The 27259-nt window shown below is 46.8% G+C and overlaps 1 protein-coding gene across 3 annotated transcripts in view; it reads right to left on the minus strand.

Moving 5' to 3' along the window:
* TANK (TRAF family member associated NFKB activator) overlaps positions 1-27259 on the minus strand; it is a 386559-nt gene that overhangs the window by 176896 nt on the left and 182404 nt on the right. For all 3 annotated transcript variants that reach the window (XM_078681664.1, XM_078681665.1, XM_078681666.1), the window contains one exon: positions 1807-1918. In XM_078681664.1, coding sequence (XP_078537790.1) covers positions 1807-1918 — 112 coding nt within the window. The remainder of the gene's footprint in view (positions 1-1806; positions 1919-27259) is intronic.

The raw sequence follows: 27259 nt of genomic DNA on the forward strand, positions 1-27259 counted from the left end.
GGAAAATCGGCTCGCAAAGGGCCAGATTCTGAGAATCTGGCCCTTTGCGAGCGCAATTTTTGCATTTGGAATATATCACCCCAAATGCAAAAATCGCAAATTGCAAAATCGCTAAATTGCGTGAAATTGCATTTAAGGAATCTCTATATGAGATTCCTTAAATGCAATTCATGAACCATTTTTGAATTGCGAAATCGCTATTTTTGGCCGCTATTTATCGCGAAGTCTGACTTCGTGGTAAATAGCGAAAACTTAGAAAAATGCACTTTAGTGCATTTTTCCAAGTTGTATGTTACACACACACACATGTCCTTTGGACGTGTGTACGCAACATCAGTCTACATTTACATTTCAGGGGTGCTACTGGGTGTCCTTTGGACACCCCTAGCACCCTTGAAATCGCATCCTTATTTGCGATTAGAAAATTGCTAATCGCAAATAAGGAATGACTCCCCATTCATTCCTATGGGCCAATTTGCTAATCGCAAATAAGGAAGCTGTAGAAATAGCAAATAAGATTGCGATTTCTACATGAATCCCGTTTTGCGAGTCTTTAATAGCGATTCCTTAATAATCGCTATTAAGGAGTCGCAAAAGAGGACAATGATGAATCTGGGGGTTAGTCTTTGTTCTGGTTTTAAGAGTAAATATAGAGTACTACTGTTTTAAAAGTGGATAGGAAGGGATGAGTCAGTTTAAATAATTTGTAACGGTAGATAAAAGTACTTTTATTCCTCTTTTTTTTTTTAACGGTTTGCGGAGTACCGTGGTACTAGCTAGAAAGTACCACGGTACTTACAGGAACATAAAAAATGTAAAGATGTACAAAATTTAAAAAAACAGTATTACACTATATTTCCATTTAAATTCCAGCACGTAGGCTAATGTGTGATAACCCTCAAATAGGCATGTGTTTAAGGATTTCACCTACAGGTTAAATGTTTAGCCAATTTAGTACCTGGGAAAGTAACTCTCCTATCTCCTGTTTCCACCTCACATCACCAACAGGTAAAATTAAGCTGGCGGTACAAGTTGTAGATGTATAGCCTGTCTTACAGGGCTGAATTATTAAAATCAGCGAGGATGAGCGCTGCATGGATGCAGGAGCAGTACAGCTGAAATTTTCTAGAATGAGTGCTTGCAAGTAGGTGTAACCTATTCAGAAGGTCGGAGACACAAGGAGAAGAAATACCCTTTTTAGTGACTTGACACTATAATTGCCAAATTTGAAACAGGTCATGGTCATTCAGCAGCCATAGAAAAATGTGCAGTACACATAAGGGATGGAATTTTGGCCTCGTGCCAGAGCTGCACGTGGGTAGCTTGAAATGTTTAAGTGCTCTATCCTAGCTAAGAGAAGCACTCAAGTTGCTAATGTGAAAATAATATAAAAGTGTTTCGCAATGAGGCTAACAATTAGACAGCTGCAGAGCACGCAGTTTCAAGGTCTGCTAGATGGGCTGTTAAACTAGAGGGGCAGGGCATATGTAGCTGTCATAGAGAGTGATGCAACACAACAGAATATTGTTTGCTGTTAACTATTCTTTTTATTCTGGAAAATGGGCAGCAGCAGCTCTCAAGAACTACCAATTTACTAAATGGTTAGGAAGTCGAATATATCATTTTAATCCAACTACTTTTTGTAGACTAAGACGCAAATATGTAAAACCAATATTGCCAAATGTTACCTAAGCAAAAATAACACCCTTATCGCTGTAGAGTGCATTCAGCACTCTTTGTTTTCCGATTGTACCTCTTCTTCACTTCATACAGGCTTAAACATTAAATGAAAAACCAATTTCTTACCTCTGCCAGCACTAGAGCAGTCTGCCAACTGTGACATCAGGAGGTTGATTAGTCTACTTTGGCTTGCCATTTCCTTCTGAAGTTCACATATTCTTTGTTCATAACTTTCTGACTGTTAATATAAATGTGAATCAGATTAAAAAGTGTATTTACTTTAAAGAAAAACACAGTTTGTAAGGCTTCCTAGTCAATAAATTGGTTTGCAGCTGTGGACAGCGTATTTTTATGGTTTTCTCAAGTTCTTCTACACATTAACAGGTTTAAAGACCCCCTAACATGCCTACCGTTTTGTATGGGCGCATTCAAGCTTCAAACCATTTAAACGAACCAAAGCCATGAAAACTGCAGAGGCAAGTTTCATTAGAAGATAGTTTTCATATCAATATCTAATTCTTAGGCTTTCCAAAAACTGCACTTGCAAACTTAATGTGAGAGAAGAGTAATCAACTGCTGGGGCCAAATGTGAAATAAGAACATTCACCAGCCCCATTTTAATAACAAGCACTGGCAAACCCAATAGCTCTAGCTTACACAAGAGCAATTACCTTAGCTAATCTGTTTCTGTCAAGTTGTATAACAGTATGGCTGCTGTTCAACATGGCTAAATGTTAGTGGCGTGGAGCGTACTAGAGTGGAGCGAGGGGAGTAGCCTCGTAGGGTGCACTTGTTGGAGAAGAGAGTCGCAGATTGGAGAAGGGAGGAGTACAGTTCAGTGGCAGTGTGTCAGAGTGCAGTGGTGTAGAGTGGAGTTGAGTGTCGTAGAATAGTTTGGAGTAAATTGAGTCAGTGAGGTGGATTGGATTGGGGTAGAATTGTTTTGAATGAGAGGAGTGGGGTGGACTGGAGTGGGTAGGCTGGATGAGATGGATTGGAGTGCAGTAGATTGAAATTAAGTGAGGTGGATTAGGGTGGGATGGGATTAATTGTGGGGGGGTGAATTGAAATGGGGTGAGGTGGACTAAGGTGGTCTGGAGTGGGGTAGATTGGAGTGATAGGACTGGGGGTGAGGTGGATTAGAGCGGGGTTGTTTGGGGTGGGTTTGAGTGAACTAGAGTGCAGTGAGGTGGATTAGACTGAACTGGGTGGGGTGCAGTGGAATTGACTGGAGTTGGGTGGAGTGGATTGGAGTGGGTTGGATTGGCTTGGGGTGGACTGAAGTGGGTCGATTGGTATACAACCTTTACCACGCAACTTTTACAACGACCTACCTTTACCACGCAATTTTTACAACGCAGGATTCATTACAACGAAGTACCATTACAACGCATGTATTTACAACGCAGGTACCTTTACAACGCATACCATTACAACGTAAGTATTGGTAAGTATATAATTTTATCAAAAATATTATAAGTTTGAGTTTTTGGGTAAAGGGATATTTTTAGGGTTCAGGGTCAGTTTTGGGTTTTTGGGTAAAGGGGTATTTTTAGGGTTCAGGGTCAGTTTTGGGTTTTTGGGTAAAGGGTATTTTTAGGGTTCAGGGTCAGTTTTGGGTTTTTGGGTAAAGGGGTATTTTTAGGGTTCAGGGTCAGTTTTGGGTTTTTGGGTAAAGGGGTATTTTTAGGGTTAAGGGTCAGTTTTGGGTTTTTGGGTAAAGGGGTATTTTTAGGGTTCAGGGTCAGTTTTGGGTTTTTGGGTAAAGGGGTATTTTTAGGGTTCAGGGTCAGTTTTGAGTTTTTGGGTAAAGGGGTATTTTTAGGGTTCAGGGTCAGTTTTGGGTTTTTTGGGTAAAGGGGTATTTTTAGGGTTCAGGGTCAGTTTGGGGTTTTTGGGTAAAGGGGTATTTTTAGGGTTCAGGGTCAGTTTTGGGTAAAGGGGTATTTTTAGGGTTCAGGGTCAGTTTTGGGTTTTTTGGGTAAAGGGGTATTTTTAGGGTTCAGGTCAGTTTTGGGTTTTTTGGGTAAAGGTATTTTTAGGGTTCAGGGGCAGTTTTGGGTATTTGGGTAAAGGGGTATTTTTAGGGTTCAGGGTCAGTTTTGGGTTTTTGGGTAAAGGGGTATTTTTAGGGTTCAGGGTCAGTTTTGGGTTTTTGGGTAAAGGGGTATTTTTAGGGTTCAGGGTCAGTTTTGGGTTTTTTGGGTAAAGGGGTACAGGGTAAAAATTAAGTACAATAAATTTTAAATTATATTAAATTAAATTAATTAAATTAAATTAAATTAATTAAATTAAATTAAATTAAATTAATTAAATTAAATTAAATTAAATTTATTAATTTTAATTAATTTACATTAAAAAAAATATTATAAATTTACCAATACTTACGTTGTAATGGTATGCGTTGTAAAGGTATCTGCGTTGTAAATACATGCGTTGTAATGGTACTTCGTTGTAATGGATCCTGCGTTGTAAAAATTGCGTGGTAAAGGTAGGCGTTGTAAAAGTATGCGTTGTAACGTCATACATCCGGGTCGATTGTATTGTGGTGGGCTAGTGGATTGTATTGTAGTGGGCTAGAGGAATGGGTTGGGTGGACTGAACTGGGGTGGGGTGGATTGCTCTGGGGTAGAATGGTTTGGATTGGAGTACAGTTGGGTGAATTGGACTGCAGTAGAGTGTGGTGAATACGACTGGGTGCATTTGGGAGGGTTGGTTTGGATTGGGGTGGAGCGGATGGGGCGGATTCAATTGGAGTAGGGTGGATTGAAAAGGGGTGGGGTAGGATGGGATGGACTGCGTTGGGATGGATTGGAGTGGGGTGGTGTGGATTGGATTGGGATGGATTGCACTAAGGAGGGGTAGATTGGAATGGGGTCAAATGTACTGAATAGAGTGAATTGGAGTGGGGTGGCTAGAGTGGGGTGGACTGGAGGGAGGTGGAATGGAGTGAGGTGAATTGCAATGGAGTGAGGTGAATTGCAATAGAGTAGGGTGAATTGCACTGGAGTGAGGTGGAGTGGCTCGAGATGGGTGGACTGGGGTGAGGGACTGGATTAGAGTAGGGTAAACTAGATTGTTCTGGATTGGAATGGGGAAGATTGGTGTGGGGCAAATTGTTATGGATTAGAGTGGGGTAGATTGGTATGGGGCAGATTGGAGTGGTGTAGAGTGTTTTGGATTGGGGTGGGGTTATTAGAGTGGGGTAGGTTGGATTTTGGTGGATTGGATTGCTGTGGGGTGGACCGGACTAAAGTGGGGTGGGCTGGATTGGAGTGGGTTGTGGTAGATTTCATTGGAACAAGGTGGATTGGGTCGGAGCTGGGTGGATTGGAGTGGGAATGATTGTTTTGGTTTGGAGTAGGGCTGATTGTTCTGGTTTGGAGTGGGGCAGATTGTTTTGGATTGGAGCACAATGTTGGAGTTGGGTGGGAAAGATTGGAGTGGAGCAAATTGTTTTGGATTGGTATGAGGCAAATTGTTTTGGACTTGAGTGGGGCAGAATCGAGTAAGGCAGATTGGAGTGGGGATTATTGTTTTGGATTGGAGTGGGGTGGATTCAGGAGGGAGTGGGGTGGATTGAGGAGGGAGTGGGGGATCGGGGTCGAGTGGATTGGAGTCAGGTAGATTGGATTGGGCTGGATAGAATTGGTGTGGGGTGGACTGGATTGCAATGGGTGGATTGTTGTGGATTGGAGTGGGGTGCATTGGGATGGGTGTGTGGATTGGAGTGGGGTGGATTGAAGTGGATTAGATTGTCTTGGATTAAAGTGGGGCAGATTAGAGTAAAATTGCTTTGGATTGTTGTGGGGCTGACAGGAGTGGGGTAAATTGGAGTGGGCAGATTGTTTTAGATTGACTGTGGCAGATTGTTTTGGACTAGAGTAGGGCAGATTGTTCTGGATTGGGTTAGATTGGAGTAGGGTAGATTGTTTTGGAGTGGGATGGACTGGAGTGGGGCCAATTGTTTTGAATTGGAGTTGAGTGGGACAGATTGGAGTGGGTGGATTAGAGTGTGGCAGATTGTTTTGGATTGGAGTGGAGCAGATTGTTTTGTGTTGGAGTGGGGAAGAATGGTGTGGGTCAGACTGGAGTGGAGAAGATTGTTTTGGATTGGAGTGGGGAGGATTGGGGAGAAAGTAGGAATGATTGGGGAGGGTCGGGTGGATTGGATTGGAGTTGGGTAGATTGGATTGGAGTGGGTTGACTGGATTAGAGAGGGGCCGATTGAAGTGGGAAAATTGTGTTAGATTACAGTGGGGCAGATTGGAGTAAAACTGATTGTTTTGGATTGTAGTGGTGCAGATTGCTTTGGATTGGAGTGAGATGGATTGGAGTGGGGTCAACTGTTATGGATCAGAGTGTGGCAGATTAGAGTGGGTGGACTAGAGAAGGCAGACTGTTTTAGATTTGAAGGGGGTGGGGCAGATTGTTTTGGATTGTAGTGGGGCTGGTTGGAGTGGTGTATATTGTTTTGGATGGGAGTGGGGCAGACTGGAGTGGGATGGATTGGAGTGGTGCCACTTGTTTTGGATTGGAGTATGGCAGATTGGAGTGGGGAAAATTGGAGTGAAGTAAATTATTCTGGATTTGAGTTGGGTAGACTATTTTGGACAGGAGTGTGGAAGATCGGAGTGCCGCAGAATATTTTGGATTGGAGTGGGGCTGATTTTTTGGGACTGGATTGGATTTGGTTAGATTGGAGTTGGCAGATTGTTTTGGATTGGAGTGGGGCAGATTGAAGATTCCCCTGCTCCTCATATTTTCACCAGGCAGGCCTGGGCTTCCCACATTCGAAACCAAGGTCCTCTTTGTAATGTACCAGTGTACGCATTTCTACACTCATAATAACATTCACAGCACACTCCACTGTCTAGTATTGTTGTGCCCATGTACCATGCTACCACCAGCATTTCCACATGCAGCACACACACTCAGTCTGCGCACATTGTCCAACAGTACAGCCTCACCGGACCGGTTTTGGTGACTTTAAACACCCACTACCAGTGTACACCTATTTTCCATATGCACACTGTTCCACATGCACCCTGTGCATAGTGTATATCATGCACGCTCACATGCACTCACTCGTTTTCACAACGCACATCTACATCAACCTGATGTAGGCCAAGGATGAGTTAAACACACAGAAGCTGAACTTTTAAAAAGGCGAGTGAGCCTGTAGGCCTCACTCCAATGACTTAGGGTAACAAGGACCTGGTCACTACTACTGATCATCTCCCGGTATGCTGCCACCACTTCGCTTGGGCTGTTTAACTCCTTATGAAGGCTGGAGCCTTCCACCACTATAAGGGTACGGTTTGGGAGCCCCTCTCAGTCCAACAAGACCACAATATATGAGACAGGCCTATGCCATAGCGCACAGGCATGATCCTTGTTTGCCTATGACATAAAAAATTAGCATTAGGGTTCCAGGCATCAATCCAGTTGGGCACTCAGAGAAGGGGTACACGTCTTTACCAAGTAGAAGAATTTTCCGTCCCAACAGTTATAGAAAAAAATGTCGATCAGTCCTACGGTTAATTTATGTGCCAAGTATTTAATTCCTTTGTTGCCTAATAATTGGGTTGGTATATGCCTCTAATTTCAAAATAGAGAACATCTCACACTTAGACTAATTGATCCTTTAGAACAACAATAGAGAGAGAAAGGGTATTTGCCAGTAAAGGCAGGAGAGGGACTCCCTGTCCCCTTTAATATATCAGTAAACAACAATAAGGGAGTTACACCTAGAGAATGTACCCAATACTCAGTGGAGGCGGGTCTGTGTGTTAACCACAATCCAAGAGAAGGAATTCCTTTGTCCTTTAGAAGACCCCTCACTCACCAACCTGGTTGGTGACATGCTTCATCATTGGGGTCCCACCCGGATAGCCGAATGCCATCCAGGTGTGCTGCGACACCTGATTACAGTGGAGCGGGATTTAATTTTTATATGTGAAAAGAGGGAACTAAGTGTTATTAAAAAAAATTCAGTACTTCCCACTTACGTGATGTATTCTGGGGTGTAACGAATAGTATTAAAAAACAGTAAGGCACCTGTTGCCCAATTAGGAGAGCTGTCGGTGAAAAACTATAATACAGGGTGTGAGATTAAAAAGGTCTACATGTTTCTACCTATGTGTAAATTTAACAGGTTTTCGTCAGGACCATGGAGTACATAAGGGACGGTGTACGCACGCTAAGGCGCACCCTATCCTCATATGTAACAAGAGGAGAAACTAAAAATGGATCTCCAAAGAGCTGTTTTCTTCTTGGTTTGTAGAAAAAGCCTGTGGAAAGAATGAGGGAAAAAGGGTTGTGGATAACGAACTTACATATACATAACACACATGTAATACACGATAGGTGATTGGTGATGTACATCATCGTTCATCAAAGACTTGATGTGAGGGACGTGTGAGGTCAGTCCCAGTATCGCGGCAACCAGCGAATTATATACCACGTGGTAGCGCACCCAATGTATCATGGATACAGAGATCGCTCAGTGTCAGTGCTCGCCTTAAACAGGGGCATAAACACTTGTGGGCGAAATCGTGGGTGTTATGTCTCAATGACTGAGATAGCGAAGTCGTAGTGGTGGTGAAAAACGACTTCACGTGATTAAAACCGCATTCAATACGTACGCAAATAAAGAGTGAGTTAAAAAAAACCCGTTCTGGGCGTGTTACACCGACCACATAATAACAGAAGCAGAAAGTGCTTGGTATACGGAGCATGCACAGAGGTGATGTGAGTAGAGGAATGAGGGAACGCCTTACTGGGAGCGTTACTACTCAGTGCTCCATGAGCGAACTCGGGACTGGCACTTTCCTCGTTACGATCTGGCAGGAAAGTAACAAACAGAGTTATAAGCATATGCAAACATGAAAGGACCCAAAGGCTATGGGTTCCCCCTTAGTGGAACAGTCTTACTTGTAGCAGGAAGGGAGGGCGCCGTTTACACCTAACCGTCACCGCGAGTGCTCCGTGTGTGACTGAGCGGAGCCGCCGCCGTGATAGATAAGTGAGAAGCTTCCGGGTTGGGCGCGTTCAGCTCCAAGCGCGTCATCGGTGTATTAGCCAATAATGAGGCGGGATTGTGGGGGTGTGTGGAGGACTACATGTGACTAGTAGGTGGCCAATCAGAATGGGAGCGTTCGTGGGCCGGTTGTGCATTTACAATAATAAATCGTATTTACTCGAGTGCAACTCGAAATTCAGCGAGCGGGTCAATGGGTGTTACCATTTATTTAAAAGAGTAGGAGTAAGGATATATAGACTGAATAGCGTGATTGTATTATACAAGGGTCGGTTGGGATCATACAGTTTCAGGAAATAGATGATAAACATGGAACTCCCATAATACTACACGATGGAACTAGTTCTGTACTGAATTCCAAGGGATATTATTGTTGAGGCCAGTCTTATGTGTGGACAATCTATAGACCCAGCGTTGTTCCTTTTCGAAGAGGTTGGACTCTTTCTCAACTTGTTCTATGATGGTCCATTTAATGTCATCCGGGCCATGTTTCATAGACAGAAAATGTTCTGTGAGTTTGGTCATTGATTTTTGACAACGGATCGTGCTACGATGTTCGCATATGCGTAGCTTGATCCTCCTGCTGGTCATGCCCACATACCGTAACTTGCAGGGACAGGTGATTAAGTACACTACATGTGAGCTGTTACAGTTGGTATGTGATCTGATAGTCCAGATCTTACCTTCCTCCAAATTTAGTGTCTTAGTATTCTCTGTGAGAGGACAGTCACTACAATTCCCACATTTGTAGTGTCCCATGACCTTGGGTAAGCCCCATGCGTTAAGTACTGTTGGATTTTCTTCAGGTTTTTTCTTCTTTGGCCTGGTGTTGACTAAATTGTCGCGTATACTCCTTGCTCTTTTATAGGAAAATAAGGGTTTGTCCCATTTCAAATTGCCTGTGTTGATTATCTTCCAATGTTTATTTATGGATTTCGACACTAGGTTTGATGCGGTACAGAAGGTGGTTACGCAAGTCAGTGGGGTGTCAACTTGTTCTTTGATTTTATCCTCTAGTAGTGCTTCTCGTGGCTGATTCCAGGGCACGTTTCTGGGATTTCTTGAGGATAGTATCTGGATAACCCCTTGCTTGGAGTTTAGTGGTTAGATCACCTGCTTGTTTGCGGTAGTCACTGAGCTTGCTACAATTCCTTCTGATTCTTAAATATTGACCGTAAGGGAGGTTCTCTCCCAGGGGTCTTGGGTGGAAGCTCTCGAATTTCAGGAGATTGTTCTTAGCAGTAGGTCTTCCTGCTACAAGTAAGACTGTTCCATTAAGGGGGAACCCATAGCCTTTGGGTCCTTTCATGTTTGCATATGCTTATAACTCTGTTTGTTACTTTCCTGCCAGATCGTAACGAGGAAAGTGCCAGTCCCGAGTTCGCTCATGGAGCAATGAGTAGTAACGCTCCCAGTAAGGCGTTCCCTCATTCCTCCACTCACATCACCTCTGTGCATGCTCCGTATACCAAGCACTTTCGTACTTCTGTTATTATGTGGTCGGTGTAACACGCCCAGATCGGGTTTTTTTTTAACTCACTCTTTATTTGCGTACGTATTGAATGCGGTTTTAATCACGTGAAGTCGTTTTTCACCACCACTACGACTTCGCTATCTCAGTCATTGAGACATAACACCCACGATTTCGCCCACAAGTGTTTATGCCCCTGTTTAAGGCGAGCACTGACACTGAGCGATCTCTGTATCCATGATACATTGGGTGCGCTACCACGTGGTATATAATTCGCTGGTTGCCGCGATACTGGGACTGACCTCACACGTCCCTCACATCAAGTCTTTGATGAACGATGATGTACATCACCAATCACCTATCGTGTATTACATGTGTGTTATGTATATGTAAGTTCGTTATCCACAACCCTTTTTCCCTCATTCTTTCCACAGGCTTTTTCTACAAACCAAGAAGAAAACAGCTCTTTGGAGATCCATTTTTAGTTTCTCCTCTTGTTACATATGAGGATAGGGTGCGCCTTAGCGTGCGTACACCGTCCCTTATGTACTCCATGGTCCTGACGAAAACCTGTTAAATTTACACATAGGTAGAAACATGTAGACCTTTTTAATCTCACACCCTGTATTATAGTTTTTCACTGACAGCTCTCCTAATTGGGCAACAGGTGCCTTACTGTTTTTTAATACTATTCGTTACACCCCAGAATAAATCACGTAAGTGGGCAGTACCGAATTTTTTTTAATAACACTTAGTTGCCTCCTTTTCACATATAAAAATTAAATCCCGCTCCACTGTAATCAGGTGTCGCAGCACACCTGGATGGCATTCGGCTATCCGGGTGGGACCCCGATGATGAAGCATGTCACCAACCAGGTTGGTGAGTGAGGGGTCTTGTAAAGGACAAAGGAAGTCCTTCTCTTGGATTGTGGTTAACACACAGACCCGCCTCCACTGAGTATTGGGTACATTCTCTAGGTGTAACTCCCTTATTGTTGTTTACTAATTGATCCTTTAGCCTGACAATTTGGGGAACGTTCAAATGAACTCCACCAGTTTAATAATGAAATAGTCAGATGCTTTAGTGTGGGCATGACACCATCAACTACAGATGCCTGCACCTTTTTATTAGGGTGGATAGTTATCATTGCTACTAAAAGAGTTTCAGTGTCTCTTTCAATATTACAAGCGTCAGAAAGTGACTATCTTGCCATGACAGCTGGAAAGTTTCAAAACTGTATGGCAAACATCAGTTCATGGATGAGCGAAAACTGCCTTAGTCTCAAACCAGGCAAATCCAAGGTCATGCTGTTTAGGTAAACCAGCACATAGTGGTCCCTCGACTGGTGGCCACCTAATCTCGGCCAACTTCCAACACCAGTAGAAAAAGTTAGGAACCTTGGAGTAAACTTTGATAGGAGACCCACGTTTGAACACCAAGTTAATCAAATTGCATCTGCTGTGTTTTATCTCTTACAGATCATTAGGAACATTATGCCTTTCATTCCATCTCACCTTGAAAAACTGGTGGTTACAGCACTCATCTTATCTAAGCTAGACTATTGCAATGGACTGTACGTCAATTTACAAAAGAGATTCTTGAGGAAACTTCAAACCTTACATAACGCGGCAGCTCACCTTATCCTTAACATCCCTAAACATCAGTCAGCCTCCCAGGCCTTACGGGAACTCCACTGGCTACCAATTCAGAAAAGAATCACCTTTAAGGCTCTTTACATTGCCTAGCGGGCCCTACACAACTCTGGTCCGCAATTCTTTGCACAAAAGTTCATCTGGTACAGGCCTTCTAGAACGCTTCAATCTGCGGATAACACACTCTTTGTAGTACCTACAATAAAGAAAGCACGGTGGGGAGGAACCAGTTTTGTGATTATCACCATAAAGATATGGAACTCCCTCCCTCATAACCTTAAAGCATCCCCTAATCTTTTTCAGTTCAGGAAATCCCTGAAAACCTGGCTCTTCAACCAATAAGCTTGGGACTGCTGCTTAGCTATCCGTCCCCACTCTCTTTTTAGGTCTCGGACCTAAAGGCTGCGCTTGCGCAGTCTGGGGAGGAGATTTAATGTATCTTAGTAGGGCTTTAGAACCCGCCTCCCTGGCCCGTCTCTCCTCCATTGGCTGGCTTCCTAAACGGAGGCCAGCCATTGGAGGAGAGATGCGTCACTCCGATTTAGCCCCGTCTTTTTCGGATTTGGGGGAGTAAGTTTTGCTGTTCTTTAGCTCGTGACGTCGTCCGTCACTCAGGACAGCAAAACACGCCCCCGAATCCGAAAAATTACAGAAGCTTGAGGCCGCCATTTTGATGCTGGTAAGGTAGGCTGCTCTCGCTTTCCTCGTTCCCGCCCCCCTCCCGCTGTCCGTGTCTTGGTTCCCGTTGTATCCCGCCCCCCTCCCGCTGTCCGTGTCTTGGTTCCCGTTGTATCCGTCTTGGTTCCCGTTGTATCCCGCCCCCCTCCCGCTGTCCGTGTCTTTGTATCCCGCCCCCCTCCTGCTGTACCCGGATCGCCACCTGTGCCGCCATGACCCGCTGCCGCTCCACCACTAGCAGGCAGTTAGCACACTCACAGTCCCACCAGCGGCAGAAGCGCTTGTGCCCCTTCAGGCAGGACACCATCTCCGTCAGCTTCCTCTGCTCCCCGCAGCCCTTGTCGGTGCCCTGTGCCATGCCCTGCTCCATGTCTGTGACCGCATCGTTTCTGTTTGTCTCCGCCTGTGACTGCTTCCAGTCTGTGACTGCTCCTGCCTGCGATTGTTCGTTGACTGTAACTGGTCTCCAGCTGTGTGTGTGCGCTCTGTAACTGCTGCACACATGAGCCTGCTCCTGCGATTGCTTCCTGTCCGACTGTTTCTTGTCTGGGCCTGGTCCCCACCCAAGAGAGTGCCCTTAATGGGATCCTACATGTGTGTGCCAGGGCCCTACATGCGACTGCATCTTATCTGTGGTTCTTCCATGTGCCTGCTACCTTCCCGCGGTAACATCCTGCTAGAAACTGCTCTCTAGTTGTGCCTGCTCCCTACTTGCGAGAGTCTGCCCCCTAGCCGCTGTTTGTCCGTAACGCTCCTACCCTGTTACTGCTCTGACTGCGAACCCTCCCTGTGCCCCTAAGTACTCCCAGGCTGTTAGTGACTGTTCCCTATCAGGCAGTGGCTGTTTCTTATGATTGTTCCCTGAACGCCTGTGCCCATTCCCTGCGTGTGTGTGCTCCTCTTCCCTCTCATAGCGTGCTCCCTGTGTAAGTGTTTCCTGGCTCTGACAACCCCACGGTGACTGTCGCCTGCTTAGCTCGGATTGTGACTGTTCTCGTCTGAACAAACCTCCTGCATCTGTCCCTCTTCTAGAGCCTGCTGCCTGCGGGACCCTCAAGCCCGGAACCTGAGAAGCCTTCACGCTCAGAGCCTGCTGCCTGCGGGACCCTCACTCCCAGAAACGGCTTGCTGCCTGCGGAGCCCTCTCCCCTCCACGCCCTGTATTTTGCACTTGCCCAAGCTCACACTGTTGCTCTCCTGAACATCTGTGACTGCTGAGGCCAGTGCTCTCTCCACAAAAAATTGCAACGTAAAACTGCCCCTTACTCGAGACTGAGCATGTGACGCATCGGAGAGACGACAATGCACTTTTATTTAAGGACTGCCAACCCCTGCCTTTATAGTCTGTCACGAGGTGCTCACAGAGACTGACATCCCATACTCCTCGAACCCAACACCCTCTCCCTCGCGTCCGGTGCTCTTTTCGCATTAGTCCTCCCCACTCCAACACCTCTTGAGTTTCACATTCCTTCTCTCCAAGCCTGGACCACTCTACTATAGGCAAGCCTTCTCTTACTCCCTGATGCGTTCGCCGTTTGGAAGAACGCTCTATTCTAGAGGCCGACACTCTCGCCTCAAGCCTCACATCCCAGCAAGAAAATGACACTCACCCCTGAAGCCTGACACTGACGTCTCTCGCAATCTAAAATTCTATGCCTGACACCCTCCTCCTCTATTGCCCGTCAATCTCCCCTCCTGCAGTTTAACACTCTGCAATAGGTCATGCATTTGAGCGATTAACCTATTGGCATTGTACATGACAATGCCATGTATTTAACGATTAAGCTATTGGCAATGTAAATGACAATGCCATTTTTTTAAGATTAAAAAAAAAAAATGTAATGAGCAATGCCAATAGCTCTACCTTTGATAATGCCGAGACCATTGCATTGTAAATGCTTGTTCCCTTTCCAAGGCAGCACCAGGACACCCTCGAGTAATTTAGCACTTTACAAACCATAATAACATTACTTAACATGTCACTTTTGCCCTCTGATCAGTGTAAAGATGTTTGAACTTACTTGCAAACTAAATCCTTAATCCAAACCTTTTTCTAACTCTACATATTTAGGCGTATTTTATCCTGTCAAAGATGTTCTTCTATGAAGTGACAGAGTCTGAAGATCATTCCAGTCATAAGACATGAGCACTAGGCACAAATACCATCCGTCTGAGAACAAAACTAATTTATCGACTAAGTCTTAGTTGAAGAATGCATGGTCTAAACATATTTGTATTACAATTTTCCAATACATTGGTATCTAGATACATCAAAAAGATAGGCCTACGGGGGCGTGGCCAAGGTAGCCAGCATGGCGGATGCAGCCTAGATGAGCTCAGTCCAGCCGGCCGAATATCCGCCGAAATAGCCTTTCCTACCCCACCCTGAGGCGCCCCGGTGTGGTATTCCTGTGGCGGAAAGCGGCGACAAGCCCTGTGTGCGATTCCAGCGGATGGTGTGCTCCGGGGGCCGGAGGTCCAAATCCCGACACAGTGAGGCCTGCGCCGCGACGTGACGCCGGGGACCTCGAGTTTTGCAGGGCCCGGCGGCGGCGGGGGAGCAGATGGTGAGAGGCGGCTGCCACCGGCCCTACATCGGCGCTAGAGGTGCTTTGGCGATGCGGATCGGCCCCCACTGACAGTGGGCAACGGAGAGCAGCTCACAGCGATGGCCAAGGGTCCGGTCCTGGGGCAACACGGAGGTGCGGCCTAGACGTCCATATGGAGCCGGGGACTCAATTTTGGTGACCTGGGAGCCGGGATTGGTGGCGGCCTTCTCTGGTGGCGTCCAGCCGCAGGACATGGAGGTGAGCTATCCTGGGGTGCGCACTTGGCCCCGTGTGGCGATAGGTGAAGTGGAGTGGACGGCAGCCCTCCCGGCGGTCGAATCGGGCCGCGGCGGTATCAAGGGGTGCATCAAGACCTGGCCACAGCGGGGAAGGGGGGTGGCTGGCCTGGACTGGCCCGGCCGCCTCTGACATTTCCTTTCCGCCCTACCCGTGCTGGTCTGCGGGCCACCAACCGGAAGTCATCACTGATAACAGGTGGGGGCATCTGGGACACAGCCCTGCCCCGGAGACCCCGCTCTGCGCCATTGCAGTGTTCTAGGACAGGGAGGCCAGCAATACCATCAATCGGTGGTCAGATCGGGCCACGGCACTGGCTTGGGGGTGTGCAGAGTGCACGGGGCCGAAGGCGTGACTCGCCCCCTGCCAGTTGGATTGGCAAGACATCCGGGGGTGCCATCATTGACGTAGGGCCGGTCCGCGTGGGGCCCGGTCCGGTGAGTCGCGGCGGCCGCATGTGAGGCAGACCCGGCGGTGGGGCGCTGGGGCCCCATCCAATCTGGGCCCGGGACACGCAACGTCACGGCGGGTGCACAGCGCTGGACCTGAGGAGGAGTCATACTCTCCACAATGATCTGGGAGTGAACCGAGTGGAGTGGTCGGCGGCGGCGGCCGGGGCCTGGAGGTGAGAGGCACGGTGGTGTGACACTGAGCAGTTTTTGGCAACGGCAGCTGGCTGTAGCCTAGGCGGCCCGGAGTGTGACCTTTGGACGGGCTTAGTCCGGCTCATACCCTGGACACAGAGTGCGACCTTGGGAGAGACCCCCTCTCGGAGGCACCGGATAGGGTGTCACGTGCCATAGGTAATAGATATCCCTGACGCAGTCCCCGATGACCAGAGGTGGCGCTGGAGGGGGGGCCCCGAAGCAGGACCCATTGACAAGTTCACAGGACCGAGTGGGGGTGCTGGAGCTTCAGGGGGCCAACAGGCACCGGGACCAGATAATGCGGCACTTATGGCGGCGATAACCCAATCCAGGGATATGTTGGATGCGAAGATAGGGGCAGTGGGGGCGGATGTCACGCTACTGCGCCAAGACCTGCGAAATGTCGTGACCCGTATCACAGAGGCTGAGACCAGAATTTCGGGAGTGGAGGACGATGTGGCGACCCTGAAGTGGAAGGTGGCCAGTATGGAAGGAATCCAGAAGGGTCTAGCGCTCCGGGCAGAAGATGCGGAAGGGCGGGGTCAGTGGAACAACCTAAGATTTGTTGGATTTCCGGAGGGCTGCGAGAAAGATAATATGGAGAGATTCCTCACACAGTGGCTTAAGAGCTGGCTACCGCCGGATTCCTTGTCACGCTGCTTTGTGATAGAACGGGCGCACAGGGCTCTTATCCAAAGGTCGCCGGTGGGATCCCGCCCCCGGCCAGTGATTGCCAGACTGCTGAATTATCATGATCGGGACACTATCCTGCGACAAGCACGGGCGAAGGAGCCCCTCATGTGTGATAACCAGAAAATCCTAATCTTCCCAGACTACACCAGGCTTGTGCAGCAACAGAGACAGTCCTTCACGGCGGCCAAGGCGGGCCTGCGGGATCTCAAGCTCCCCTACGCCTTATTGTTCCCGGCCCGCCTGCGAGTGGTCTATCAATCCTGTACTCTTTTCTTTAACTCCCCGGAGGAAGTATTTAATTGGACGGACGAGACTGTGAACGTGAGAGTGCATACGCCGCCAGGCCGAGACTCAGACTCTTCATCCAGTGCTGCGCTGACGCACCCCCCCGCCGATCACGGAGCAAAAGCAACTGGAGATCCAGGCCTAAACAACGCTCTAATACCAGAGAGAAGATGGAGGGGGGGGGCGGCGGCCTCCGGCGGAGGATCCTTGAACACTGGTCCTGTATGGAACACAGCGATACAAAAGGGGATGATGGACGGAGCGTTTGAGCAAATCAAACACTCACCCCCAGTCAACTGATCTGGGTTTAATCCATCACCATTCTTTAGCCCACTCAGCCACCCCATTTCAGACATGGCTATATGCAAATCAGTCTGACCCTGTGCCTCATGGGAACAGTCCAGCCCGAACTGCCAAGCCATGTCTTCCATGGACCGGAAACAAGCATCCTGGGACCGGTTTCGGATTCATAATCCTCATCAGCCAGGCTATCTTGAATCCAGTGGCCAAGTGAGCAAGGGACTCACGTCTGAGCATACCCTGCCACACTTAGGGCGAACAAAGCGCTACAAAAGGGGATGATGGACGGAGCGTTTGAGCAAATCAAACACTCACCCCCAGTCAACTGATCTGGGTTTAATCCATCACCATTCTTTAGCCCACTCAGCCACCCCATTTCAGACATGGCTATATGCAAATCAGTCTGACCCTGTGCCTCATGGGAACAGTCCAGCCCGAACTGTCAAGCCATGTCTTCCATGGACCGGAAACAAGCATCCTGGGACCGGTTTCAGATTCATAATCCTCATCAGCCAGGCTATCTTGAATCCAGTGGCCAAGTGAGCAAGGGACTCACGTCTGAGCATACCCTGCCACACTTAGGGCGAACAAAGCGATACAAAAGGGGATGATGGACGGAGCGTTTGAGCAAATCAAACACTCACCCCCAGTCAACTGATCTGGGTTTAATCCATCACCATTCTTTAGCCCACTCAGCCACCCCATTTCAGACATGGCTAAATGCAAATCAGTCTGACCCTGTGCCTCATGGGAACAGTGCAGCCCGAACTGCCAAGCCATGTCTTCCATGGACCGGAAACAAGCATCCTGGGACCGGTTTCGAATTCATAATCCTCATCAGCCAGGCTATCTTGAATCCAGTGGCCAAGTGAGCATGGGACTCACGTCTGAGCATACCCTGCCACACTTAAGGCGAACAAAGCGATACAAAAGGGGATGATGGACGGAGCGTTTGAGCAAATCAAACACTCACCCCCAGTCAACTGATCTGGGTTTAATCCATCACTATTCTTTAGCCCACTCAGCCACCCCATTTCAGACATGGCTATATGCAAATCAGTCTGACCCTGTGCCTCATGGGAACAGTCCAGCCCGAACTGCCAAGCCATGTCTTCCATGGACCGGAAACAAGCATCCTGGGACCGGTTTCGGATTCATAATCCTCATCAGCCAGGCTATCTTGAATCCAGTGGCCAAGTGAGCAAGGGACTCACGTCTGAGCATTGGGATTTTGAGTGGGTAGTTCATGGGGATCCATTGGGATGGATAGTTGCCGGCCTCCCGTTGGGGGCGGGCGACGATCCATACCGCGACAGGTACTTCAACGTTGCTGAGGTATGGGCTGGGGGGAGAGGGGAGTGGTTGTGGGAGTGGGTTGGGGGGCTGGGTGTTTGGGGGGAGGGGGGTGGTGTGGTCCACAACGCACAATGTCTCTAAGTTCTTCACAATTGATATGTACACGTCCGCAATGCCAGACAACTAGGCCCTTGATTTACATGGACCTGGATGGCGGTTGATGATCACAGGCCGGTAGCTCCCAGGGCGTCTGTACGGATCATGAGCTGGAATGTAAGGGGTATGCTTGATAAGCTGAAGAGGGGTGCAGTTCTGAGGTTGGGGAAAAAAGAAAGAGCAGATATCCTGTTACTGCAGGAGACGCATCTGCTGGGTACCAAAATACTTAGCCTGCAGCGATACGGGTACCAGTAGGTTTACCATGCTGGGTTCGCGAGGGGCTCCCCAGGGGTGGCTATCTTGGTGCACCGCAGGGTGTCCTATGTCCACTCAACGCAGTGGGTTGATCCACAAGGTCACTATGTGTTTGTCAAAGGAATGGCTGGTGAGGAATCCATGGTGTTTGGAAGTGTGTATGCCCCTCCCCCACTGCAGTGGTCGCTGGTAGAAAAGCTGTTTACAGTGTGGGCCGAAATTCCTGAGGTAATGGCGGTGGTCGGGGGTGACTGGAATGATGTCATGGATTGCTGGATAGATCGTTGTAGGCCCGGGGGTGGACAGGTTGCAGACACGCCCACTAAACTGGGAGATATGGTGCGGGGGATGGGCTGGGTGGACACGTGGCGCTATCACCATACACATAGTCGGGAATATACATATGTTTCGGCGGTACATAAATCGTTCTCTAGACTTGCCTACATATTCGTCCCCCAAGGAATGGTAGGGAGAGTGGAGTCAGCGTCCATATTGCCACGGGGTCTTTCGGACCACTCCCCGGTCACCGTTGACCTTTCGCTAGACAAGGGGCGGCAGCCTTTCCGATGGCGCCTATCCACATGGCATCTACAGCAGGACGACTACCAGAAGCACATGGGAGAGGCCATAGCCCATTATTGGGAAGACAATGTTGGATCGGTAACGGACGTCGTGACACTCTGGGAGGCTCTGAAGCCCACGCTTCGTGGGGTGGACATCGCCTGGTGTGCGGCGGCCCGTAGGAAGCGAAGGGAGAACCTGGGGGCAGCCGCGGCGCAAGTACAGGAGCTAAAGGAGCGATGCAGTTCGGCTAGGGAGGACAGAGAAGTGGGACAATAATTACTGGGACAGCAGTCTTATGCGTCCTTACTACTTGATGAGGCTCGGCAGGTGTGGTTGGCGACGCAGAGCAGGATATATCAATGGAGCGACAAGTCAAGTACGATGTTGTATAGGCTCTGTCGGGGAGCTTTCCAGGCGCAGGCATTGCCGGGACTCAGGGATGAGGCTGGAGACTCAATCTCGGCCCCGGGGGAGCTAGCGGACAGTTTTGCGCGATACTATGCTGCTCAGTATGCCCTGCGGGGGTCTCTCCCTGCAGCAGTGGTTGATAAACACGGGCGCTGTCGGATGAGGAGCGGGAACGTCTCAACCTTGCCCTGTCAGCTGAGGAGTTGGGCACAGTTCTCGGGAGCTCAACACCGGAAAGGCCCCCGGGCCTAATGGGTTCCCGAGCGAATTCTTCAGGAAATACCACCTTCAATTAGGTACGCATTATAAAGGGGCATTGGAAGCTGCCAGGGAATGCGGCCGCTTACCGGCGGATTGGAGGCATGCCGAAATAGTGGTGTTCTGCAAGCCTGGGAGGCTCCCGGATAGACATGAGTCATATCGACCCATATCTCTCCTAAATGTTGAAGCAAAGATATTGGCCAAGGCGCTCGCCAATCGACTCCTCCCCTATATCACCCACCCAGATCAGGCTGGGTTTATGCCCCGTAGAGCGACAAATCACAATATTAGGCGCGCACATGTTGCGGTGGAGGCGATTCGGGGCGCTGGGACTCAGGCGGCGCTTCTGCTGGCCGATATAGACAGAGCTTTCGACTCTTTAAGCTGGGTCTATCTACTTACACTCCTCTCCCACCTTAATTTTGGGCCCCACTTTCTATCGTACCTGAAGCTGTTGTATACTGACTTGACGGCTTCGGTGAGAGTAGCAGGGGCGACGTCCACCGCCTTTCCCATTGGACGGGGCACTCGACAGGGGTGCCCCCTCTCGCCGTATCTGTTCGCCCTTGCTATGGAGCCACTAGCGGCGTGGATACGCATAGACGCACAGATGCAAGGCTTTGAGTGGGAGACAGGACTGTCGGATAGAATCGCGCTTTATGCGGATGACGTCCTGTTCTTCCTTACAGATTTGAATAGGTCGGGACCAAGAGTTTTGGAGATAATGCGGATTTTTGGGGAAGTGTCGGGCTCCATTTAAACTTACGTAAGTCCACACTATGGGTGGTGGGAGACCGCACAGGTCTACGATCCTGGGCGTCCGAGTTGCAGGTAGCAGCGGGGGGGTCTTAAGTATTTGGGTGTGTTTTTGACGGATCTGCCTGCGGTCTCCTGGGAGCGCAATGTAGTGCCAGTCTGGGGTCTGGTCTGAGATGAAAACGTGGTCCCGTATGCCCCTTAATATTTACGGCCATTTTCAAGATGGTTGCCCTTCCACAACTGCTGTACCAATTGCAGAACCACCCTTACCATATTTCACCACAATGGTTTTGTCAGGTTAACTCTGCGCTGGGGCAATTCCTTTGGGCGGGGGGTGCTGTGAGAGTGGCGCTGCGCACCTGTTTCCTATCAACGTATTGCGGAGGATTGGCGACGTCCGATATTTTGTCCTACTACCAAGCATCTTATCTTTTGATATTGAACGAGTAGTGGTATTGGGACAGGGGGGACCCGGCGTATGCCCTTGAAAGGTATTTAATGGAACCTGACACACTACACACAATCCTATACTCGGCTAGGTTGACGAAGAGGTTGCCCGTGGCCACCCAGGTGGTCTTTTGGATTTGGCGGCAGGCGCTGCGCCGTATGGGATGGTGGAACAAGTTAACCGGAGAAACCCCACTCTGGCAGGATGGTCGGTTACCGACTCTGGTGTCCTTGCAGGGATTTCGCGGGTGGAATTCGATCGGAATCTCGGCGTTGGGTCATGTTCTAAAAGGCACGACCCTTAAATCGTTTCAAGAGCTTAGTGAGGAGTTTGGCATGCCTCGAACCCAGTTCTTTAAATACTTGCAGTTCCGTCATGCCATTACACCTAGCTTAGAAGGCCTGGACTCCTTGCCCGAATTTAGCCCACTAGAAGCTAAGCTATTTATGGGGGATTTAGAAGACAAGAACATATCCCGCATCTATCAGGCGCTGGTTACACATAGCTCCCCTTCTCTTGACAAGCTGCGGGACTCTTGGGAAGGGGATGTGGGTGCACTAGAGGAGGAAGATTGGAGGGAAGCTCTGGAACCCCCAAGAGGTGCGGCTATTGCCATACGCCTACGATCCATCCAATTTAAATACCTACATAGAGCCTATTACACTAGGAAGAGCCTGTGGCGGGCAGGTTTGATTGAATCCCCCGAATGCTTGAGGTGTGGCCAGGAGGTGGGCACCTTTCTGCACACAGTGTGGGCTTGTGGAGCTTTGGCGGGGTTCTGGACAGGGGTATGGGATTGCCTATCTGAAGTGTTGGGATGGGACCTTCCTCGTACTCCACAATTGGGCCTCCTACACGTATTGGAACAAGTGGGCGGCAACATCTATAAAAGACATCTGTTGCTTCTAGGCCTTACTGTTGCTAAGAGGGACGTGGCTCGGGCCTGGAAGGATCCCAGGGCCCCCCTGGTAGTGGTGTGGAAGAAGTGCCTCGACTTCTGTATGGGGCTGGAGCGTCCTGTTTTTGAGGCCAGAGGCTGCCCTAGGAAACAATATAAAATATGCAAGCGATGGGCAGATTATAGGGGGCTGTGGTTGGAGCCACCAGTGCAACAAGACGATGCTACGGGACTGGTGTGATGGGGCCATGGGTGAGGGACTGTGTACATTGTATGCTATGTGTGAACTTCTCCTTCTTCAGGAACGCGCCGAATTTGTGCAAGGGGTTAGGGTGGGATCGGGGGGGGAGTTGGTGGGGTGGGGGGTGGGGTGGGGTGAATGTTCTGTTTAAACTATTGTATAGATTGCTTCCTACTAAATGATGCTTTCCTGCTTGCAGTTCCTCCGGAGGACAGAGTGCTGCGCCTTGTGTGCAATCTGTCAATAAAAATTGTTTAAAAAAAAAAAAGATAGGCCTACAATTAGGGAAACACTCTCATGAGCACACTATTGAATGTAGCTATTTATGAACCCCCCACTTCTGCTTTTTGGAAGACGCCTCACAGAAGAGGCATGATTACCAAATTCCAAAAGAAAATATTTTTTTTATCTGCGGGGGCATGATCAGTTAGGATTGTGTTTGAGTGTTGACCTTTTTCCAACAACTAAAATTGTTTCCTCTAGCCAATTCCCCTCTTCTTGGTCCAATTTTACATCTGCAGTTTAATAAGAAGTATATAATGATTGGTAAAAGCATACTACGATGTCAGTCATGTCTGCCAGCTTGGTCACTGAAACATTACATGCAATTTTCAAGAATGTTTTTATTTTGACAATACTTTTGAGTTGACTCTAATAATTTTCCATCTTTTCTACTTGCTCGTACAGGCGGAACAGGTACTATTCAACTCATGGTTGGAAAATGAGATTTGGATGAGGATTCACTTTAATCAAAATACCTAGCAGCTGGGATTACCATCTTTAAGGGAACGCAGCATAATTTATTTATTTATTTTACTACTTTTATTGAGTATTCAAAAGATACGCACTTTTAAACTCGGTAGATAACACTCTGTCGAAAGTAGAAACAAGAAAAGGAAAAGGAGTAAAAATAAACATCAAAAGCAACAGTGTAAGTGAAAAATGAAAAGTTTGTATTGGTTCCAGTGTCACGTGGCACATAAGGAGAGCCAAAAACATTTTTGTTGCCTTACATATTCGGAATTTATACCATATAAAAAGTAACAACGCTTTTGGCACCCACCTGAGTCACAATAAAATATCTAGCATTTCAAAATGTAAGTGCTACTTAACTATTTATATAATCTATTTATTGTACATAGAGCCCAGAAAATAGCACACAAAATACAAATCAGTAAACAGCGTACAAACTAATAATCTACACCATAAAATAAAAATTCCAATAAAAATGCCACACCAATATATGGACCACACAAAAAGATAAACATCACATGTGAGCTCAGAAAAGCCTGCATTAAAACTATTTAAAATATCAACTGCATACAAACAGCAAATCTTTGAATTACCCCCACGTGTACATACCAAATTACCGAACTACAAAATTACACCGGAACAGACTAAAAAATCGAGCGAAAGGTGCTAAACAGCAATTGGCTACCCTTCGAAATCTCGCTAAAATGCAAACTATTATATTTACTCCACTCCTGATATATAAGGAACTTTTTTTAAATATTAAAAAATATAAAAGCAGGCTCTTTTGCGATGCCTGAAGGAAATTCACAATTTAGTTGAATCATGTAATTGAGATAACAGTCACTAATGAAAGGTCACCTAGGTGTTAAATGGCTTTATGTCACTGTTAAACAAAAGCAATCATTTAAAGTAAGTAAAGGAGCATTCATACTGGTCGAATATTACTTCGCTTGAGTATAAACAAGCACGTCCAGTTCCCGTCAAAGGCCACATTTATTTGACTTAAAATGTTAGTAATACACTCACCAAGGGTGCTGCAATTCAGCTGATTACTGAGGCGTACAAAGCAATAGGTTGCAGTATTTCTAACACATAAAATGTGTTTTCCTTCGGATTACTAGAAAGCACATGTATCCACCGTGCTTCATTTCGAACTTTTCACAAAGATAAGTCTTTTGCGATTAAGCTAGAGCTAAAATAGTATATACTGCTGTGCTGCGTCTTTCCTTTATGAATGTTGGATTTTTGCCTAAACTACTGTTTTTATCGGGCTGCTATAGAGCATTAAGGCCTCGTACCGGTATTTACAGCTAGATGCATCAAGCGAAATACCGTTCGCAAAGGGGCAGATTCCCAGAATCTGCCCCTCTGCGTCCGGTATTTATGCATTTGGGATGCATCATCCCAAATGCATAAATCGCTATTTGCGATTGCATTTAAGTAATCTCAAATTGAGATTCCTTAAATGCAATGCATGAATGTAAAATAGCTAGCGATTTCGCTGATAGGGGTCGCTATTTACCGTGAAATCAAACTTCATGGTAAATAGCGAAAACTGTGAAAAATGCACTAAAGTGCATCTTTCAAAGTTGTATGTTACACACACACATGTCCCAAGGACATGTGTGTGCGCAATACCAGTGTCCAGGTCAATTTAAGGGGTGCAACAGGGTGTCCTTTGGACACCCGTCACCCTTGAAATCGCATTCTCAAATTGCGATTAGGCAATTGCTAATCGCAAATTGAGAATTCCTCCCCATTCATTCCTATGGGCCTCTTGGCCCATAGGAATCAATGAGATGTCATTCGTTATTTGCGAATCGCACTCTGCGAGTCGCAGATAAGGAATATTTAAGAATTGCTAATATTTTAGCAAATCCTACATGCATCTGATTTTGCGAGTCCCTAAATGCGAATCCTTAAACTTCGCAATTAAGGACTCGCAAAATCGAACGTTGATGCATCTAGCAGATAGTCCGCTGAGGAACGTGAAGTCCACGAAGGCACGCAAAAAACTGCACGAATTTCGGTAGGATAAAAATACTTGGACGACGGTTATTAATTAAAAATGTTTTCCTGAATTTAGTTGGAAAGTTCACGTTCTCCTGCCTAACGGAGATGATTTTGCACCTCGTTTAGGACTGTAGTGATCAGTCACGCCAGAGATTTAGATATAGTCGGAATATAAAACGAGTTTGGTTTCCACTGCTCAAGATTCGTCCTGAGAGAGAACGCACACTAGGCTCGCTTGATGCATGAGAGAACATCAGCTCCCTTTTATCATAACTTTGTTCTTAACTTGCGACTGTGACAAAAATTAAGAAATCACTTGCTTTTACTGGATGTTATCAAATATCATTTACATTTCCCTAATCGTCTGATTCATATGCCCCATCTAACCTAATATTGGGTTCATGGGGCAAACTAGATCTCAAATATTCCAGTGAGTACGGAAAGCAGGTGGAGATTTTAACCATCCTGCTTTTATTAAGTTAGTCCATTTTCCAAAAGTCATGACTTCCTATATGTTTTAGGTATTAGCTGAGCCTCAAATGTCATCGTTCTGTGTCTTTTCTTTCTTTGCATAGCTATAATTAATTTTTCTGCAAATCACAACACTTTGATACAACTTATACTATGAAATATAAGCCTTCGGCCTTCCTCTCCACCAATGGCCACAGAAAGTTGAACCATCCATATACTCTTTCCTTTGGGCAATTAACTCCCTCAGAGAGTAATAGAGTTCCTAAATGTTATCACAATGTGGTAGGCAAAGAGTGGCGAATATAGCCATGTATAACTAACTATCTTAAAGATAAGCTTCTTGAATTTTTTTATAATGAAGGTAAATAAAAAGAAAAAAAAAGTTATGATCCATGATACTGAATTTCGATTTTCCAGCTGAGTTAGCAGTCTAATAGTTGCTATGGGATAACAGTGGACTCGCAATAAAAAATAGAACTACTGAGGTAAGCCATCTCCGTTTGAGAAACAGCCAAATTAGGACCCGTACCTGGAAATCACAAGATTTTAGTAGGCAGATGTCCGCCTGGATAGTCTTTTAAGCATTATCTCTTAAGACTACCACCCAATGATTCTAGAAAGAAGAACACTACCAGAACACATTTTCAAGTGGCATATTAGGCAGGAAAAGCAGAAGGGTGAAGCTTCACCCAGTGTATTGTCAACACCACTGTGGCCCACAAAGCGCTGATGCCATACTTCTCCAGGAAGAGGGTCAGAAACCAAGGGGAGGGTGTTCTGAAGTCTGTGCTTTTGCTTTACACAAATAGAGCAAAATGGAAAAACTCCATCTAATTCACATCAATTTCTTGAAATCTTTTATGTACTGTGTTATTATTTACAATAAGTCAGTTCAGTCAGTTAAGACTTTAGGCGATGTTCTAGTGGCAATGCTTAATCTACTTTTATGCTCAACTAATCAAATCTTAAGGTTTCTTTAGTCTTCTCATAATAAACATTCACTGGGACTTTTCAAGAGTTACAGATCGAAATTATCATTACAAGTTGCAAGTGGTTTTCACATATTTTACCCTGTCTTTGGGTGTGCGACCATTTGTGCTCTTATCAATTTCTTGCAATGAGTTCAACTCAATCAGGAAAAATCCTGCTAATTTGTTTATTCTAAACATAATATTCTGACTTCTTTGAAACACAAACTTAGGTTTCAGTTTGAAAACATTTTTGAAATCAGCCTCTGTCTGCATTATTTACCAAAGATATGATACTGTTTTTTTGTGTAAACAACTTCAGAATGAAAACAATACTTTCTGATTCCTGCTTAGGTTTAACTTTAATTAGATGGCTTTGGACAAAAAATATACTTTTACTATATTTCTGCTTGGAAACTTGTTGCACATCTGTACTTCTTTAGTCTTGTATGCGCTAAACTCCTATAGAC

The sequence above is a fragment of the Lissotriton helveticus genome, chromosome 3_1 (assembly GCF_964261635.1).
Source record: "Lissotriton helveticus chromosome 3_1, aLisHel1.1, whole genome shotgun sequence".
In the NCBI taxonomy this organism is placed as follows: Eukaryota; Metazoa; Chordata; class Amphibia; order Caudata; family Salamandridae; genus Lissotriton; species Lissotriton helveticus.